At 49.0% G+C, this 5456-nt stretch overlaps 1 protein-coding gene across 1 annotated transcript; it reads left to right on the plus strand.

Moving 5' to 3' along the window:
• Positions 1-3926: 3926 nt before the first annotated feature.
• LAJ45_09275 (uncharacterized protein) lies at positions 3927-5456 on the plus strand (the record flags this gene model as incomplete). The annotated part of the gene is made up of 2 exons (XM_046118819.1): positions 3927-5086; positions 5209-5272. 2 exons carry the CDS (start codon positions 3927-3929, stop codon positions 5270-5272), a joined length of 1224 nt encoding a protein of 407 aa, XP_045967897.1.

A 5456-nucleotide genomic window follows, 5' to 3' on the forward strand; every position in this document is an offset into this window, starting at 1 on the left:
AACATTGGCATGGCATGCAGAGAAAGATAGACAGACACAGATCAGACAGACAGACAGTAAACGGGTCTGGTTCGTCATCCCGCAGTTGGGGCCCCCCTACCTCGCCAAAGGTGCGGGAACGATCGAGCTTTCCCGGATTCGTCCTAGACCCCCCAATAACATCAAGCAACCGCTTTTTCTTTCCCCCCCGATCCAATCCATCTATCCACCCTGCGGAAACAAACAAGGAGGGGAGAGAAAAAGGAAAAGGTGAGTCGTGAGCGTTGTGAACGAATGGATGGGTTGCGAACAGGAATTGTACCTACTTTTTACGGATGCGAATTTGTTTGCCACACCGACTGGCGGCTCCCCGGTTTCAGTACAGCGTTGATGGTTTCCTGTTGCGTGGCTGTGCCGCTGGTTGTGTGCCAGAGATGGATGGGTTTGGTGGTGGTGATTGATCATGATGGTAGGTGGTAGGTAGCAGCAGATAGATAACTCCCCCAAAGCTGATCTGGTTGGTGGGCACAGTCATGGTTCGTCCGGGATGAGATGAGTCCCTGAGGGAAAGAAAACGACGGTAGCTGTTAATATAGTGAATCGATCGAGATGTGTGTTCTCATGCCTGGGTTCTTCTAATACTGTTCTAAATAAGTAAAAACGGCTGAGATGATATTTTACAATTTACCAGGGATGTGAGAGCTGGAGAGTAACCCATGGTGGGGCTAGCGAGCGAGATCCCAGGGTCACGCACCGAAGCTCTCATGTCAGGTACCAACGCTCCTCTGTGGTAAGAAATAATGTGTATGTGGTGTGCAGCTAAACGAGGTTGTTAATAATACAGACAGACAGACAGAAGACTGTAGTCTAAAGAAGCGACCTGACAAGCTCTAATAAAACATGCTGCTACTCATCTTCTAAGTTGCTTTTCTTTAAATTTCTTATTCTTATTCTAGCGAGAAAGGCATCGAGTGCTGTAGGTGGTGGCGTTAAAATGATCTGCGACCAGCATTCAAATGCTAGATCTCAACGTCTGGCGGCATGTGAAGGTTGCACCAACACCCAGTCCCAGCTCGTCGGGAACCAGTATGGCTAAGTATTTCTTTTACACCGATTGGAACTCTCCGAGCAAGAGCACTTGGGTAAGACGACTAGGTGAGAGGTGGGTTTTTTCTTGTCACCCCCCCTATAGCCCGCAAGTACGAGTACCCAATTGAGACGGCTACAAGCACCTCTACCTTGCCTGGGCAGTGTCGCAGAACTGTACGAGTATTTCGTTGCGCAAACTACTGAGAAATCTCGAAGATGAGTGTTTTCAGTAGTACCCCCCCGTCTCCACACACCCACCATCCACCCACTCACACACACACAACACTACTGCATGCACACCCCAACAACAACTCCACACACAGATCATGCTGATTCTGGTCAGCCGAGGGCCATTGCGTGAAGCCATTATCGTGCTGGCCAAGTGAATGAAATACTTTCTTTAGTATATTTTGAAGACAAAATTCTGTTTCCGTTTTATATACTGGTGGGGCCTAGAGAGGCGGGAAGAAGGAGGAGGAGGAGCTAGGAGGGGGGAAGGGCCGGCCCTTACTTCACAGCCTAATGTCAGACAACCCGCATCGGAATTCTGAGTGTGCAATGTAGTACCCAGTAGCTGGGTATCTGCGCTAAGCTGTTGTCAGGCCAGCGTGTGATTTATTTCTCAGTGAGAAAAAGTGTGTGCTCCCTGGATCCCTATTAGTACGCATTCGCGAAGCTCGGTCTACTGAGTTCCCCACGTCCATGCAATAGATCACCTACCGGACCCCCCTGTTCGGGATCTTTCACTAGTACTCTTTGCTTTTCCATTTCCCTTTCTACCATCCCCCTCCCGAGCAAGCACGCCCCCCCCCCCCCCACCTCCATACCCATACCCATACCCATACCCCGATATCTGATATCGATATCCACACTGACACAATTCTGCCCTATCCGTTTAGTGCACACGAAAGCCCTCGTGCAGGTCAGCTTCAAAAACTAGAGACGTCAATCTGATGGTCGCATAAGTAACCCAGTGTACGTCCAGCGGGCTGCATGCAGCATGTCCTGGTATATATTGTCAAGAACTCGGTTTTCCTTCTTAGCAAGCTCTAGCTGTTCACACACCAGAAGTCCTGATCCGGACGTTTTCCAGATTGTTTCCTGAGAGAGCGCAGCATTGATATCCGGTAGCTTGCTTTGATCTGTTATTGAGCTCTCCCTAGCTTTTTCTTGCGTTCCATCTCTTCTTGACCAAAACGTTTGACAGCACTTCGATCCCGTACCGGTGATACATCCTTTCCTGCCCCCATTATCTGCACTGCAGCACTGGCAATATTTCTCATATTACGCCTTTTTTAGCAACTTTTTTATTCTTTCGTTCATCATTTTAAATTTGAATTCTTTTTCGCTAAGATCTGCTACAATATCCTAATTATTTGCTTTTTGTCTACACTTTTTGTGTTCTTTTTTTTTTTTGTATTTTCTTTTCTTGCATATTGTTCCTTTCTGGAAGGAGGTTGTTTGATCGATTATCTTTATTCGCCTTTCCCACGCTACTACCATCAGCTAGTACTCCTACACCCATCCAGCCAGCCAGCGGCACAGACAAATCGCCCAACCACTAATAACTCAAAGTCGCTACTCCCATCTTTACCTTTAAAGAAACGTCTGTTTAGCCTTACGGGTATCTCCAGCAAAAAAATCATCAAGCTATAAGCTTTGTTGATCCCGGGCTCGGGCCATTTCAGTGTAAGGCTTAAAAAAAACTTTGCTTTTTTTCGAGAGGTACCGCCGGGGCGTGGCATTGCGACTTGAGTACTGACATCAATTTGTTTACGTTCTTCACAGAACAAGCAACAGTTACAAAGCGCACCTGTGGTTGTTGGGCCAAGTGTTAGGGACCTTTCACGGGGAACCAATTGACATCATTGAGATTTACCTTTACCTAGGTATGCAGTATCCTGTCACTTTTTTCCGTATGCTGCATCCCGTGCAATTGTCGGTCCCAAATTGGTTGAAATGTCGACGACGACGACAGCTAGCATGGGATTGCATGTAGATTGCTTGCTTTGTACACCTTGACCCTGGGGGGAGGAGGAGGAAACGGATCGATTTGGAAGATGAAAGTGACAGGTTCTCTTTTTTGTCTATTTATTAACTGATTTTTTGATAGAAAACAGGAATTGGATAAGACGAGTGGAAGCGGGAAAGGACGGGAGACGGACAGAGGAGAGAGGCGAATTTCTCTCACAGTATTCTTCTTGTTTCCAGCATAGAATTCGCCATTCCCTTACCCAATCATCAACTTCGTCTAGCTGCTTGTTGCCCTCTTATCACGGCTTGCAATCATTCTTTGCAGCCTTGCCCTCTTCATCTCTCACAGCCTCTCTCTCTCTCTCCTCCCCTTCTCGTCCTCCCATCCTCCCGCCCCCCCCCCCCCATACATCCTTATCCTCCTCACTCTCTCTTGTTCTCCCTCTCACTCTCGTTTCCCATAAGTTGCATCCTCGTCTGCCCTAAAGCTTCTTCGGGTTGAGTTGTGAGGTATTGCAATTCCGATCTGCTTGTTTCTCTCTTTAGTCTCACCACACCAGTTCGGCCAGCTGTCTGTCCTCCAGTCTCCCGATTTCGACCTCTGCTGGCTCATCGGAGTGAATCACTTCTGGACCGTCTTTGGCCGTGTCTATCTTCCCACACACCTGTCTGACTGTTAAAAATAAGAATATCATAACTACCCCTACTATTACTCCCCCTCTTCTCCCTCCTCCTCCTGCTGCTCCTCATCCTGCTACTACAACCTTTCTCACACACTCACTCACCTGACACCAACTTCTGTTGCTCCTCGCAACCTTTTCCTCCCTCCTCCTCAGCTGGACTTTATTTATCCACCCCATCCCACCCTCATCTCATCACCAAAAATGTCCTCGCACGCAAATCAGCCTGTCTGTCCTACTGTCACTGGAGTCACCATTGAATCCACGGCCGACGCTCTCAAAATCGTAAAGGCATGTCAAAAGCAATACTTCCACTGTGTACCACGCCGCCCTCTGGACAACGAACGCTCAGAACTCATAAAGTCTGGACATGTCTTCGTCTACGAAGAGAACGAATCCCGAATAAAGAGATGGACGGACAGCATTCGGTGGAGCCCCAGCAGGGCTATGACAAACCTTCTGGTCTATCGTGAGGTGTTTGACAAGTTCAAACCGGGTGGAAGAAGGGTTATTAGGCCAAACGCTAGAAACCCCCGTATGCAGCCATATTCGTCATCAGGTCGGCCGTCTTCTCGTGGCCATGACCAGGGTGATGGCCATCTAGACGGCTCTCCATCTCCTCAGGAGATGGGCCAGGATTTACCAGTTCTGGATCCATTGCTTCAGGCCCTTCGCCCTGAGGAGAGGAAGGCCGTGGTGGGGTCTCTCCACGATTCATACCTCTTCAAGGAGGATGGATTGTGTAAGAAGACTCTGGCGGTCACAATCGACCAATATAAGTATCACATCGTGGCTTATTTCAAGATATCGGATGTCTTGAACAAGATCTTGAGGCGACCAGAGGAAATCTATCCATTCCTCAGGGAGATTGATGTGAGGGGCGTGGCCGAGATGAATCCCAGATATAAACACCACATTGATGTTTCTGGAAGGTATGATAAGGATGGACAGCCACTGTATGATGACGATAAAGACGGAATGCAAGATACGGATGTATACGATAGCGGTTCGAGTGACATGGGTGATATACAGCATCAGCAAGAGCCTCCGCCAGAACGTCAGCTACCACTACCACTCCGGAATCCCCACGGCGGGTACAGGCACGAGATAGTCGAAATCCCGTACGGGCATCAGCAAGTACTGCATCAGCATCAGCAACAGCATCACCAGCACCACCACCACCAGCAATTTCTGCAGCAACAATCATTTCCCCCATTGCAGCATCAACACATCCAGCAACAAATGCCGACCCATCCGCATATGCAGCAGTTATGCACGATGCCTTTCCAACAACTCTCTGAAGCGGCAACTTTCCAACCGCTGCAGGAACCTGCCATCCCACAGGATAGCAACCTCTTCGCATTGTACCCGCAAACAGAGCCAATTTTCCATGCACCCGCCTATCAACCGTCGCAGGAACAGTCACGATCAATGCTTCCCGCCCACGAACCGCGATCTATGCCCAATGAGAGTGTTCCTTTCCCAGGCGAGCCGCCCTTTCCGTACCGGAGGCCTGCCAATATGGAGCCAAGCGTCCAGCACTTTTCTAACAATACCGAATTGAAGAACTATCAATTCGCCAAGAAGAGGGACGAGGATGGGGGTACCCCAGTGAGCAACTTTCGGCAGCCTGTCGCTCCAATCACTGCGTCGGAATCTCGCCTTCCAGAGCAGTGGAACTCAGGGGGGATCATTGATAACTACCATCATGAGACATATGAGTGGGAAGCGTAG

Source organism: Morchella importuna (assembly GCF_003444635.1).
Source record: "Morchella importuna strain M04M26 chromosome Unknown Morimp01GS035, whole genome shotgun sequence".
NCBI classification, from domain to species: Eukaryota; Fungi; Ascomycota; class Pezizomycetes; order Pezizales; family Morchellaceae; genus Morchella; species Morchella importuna.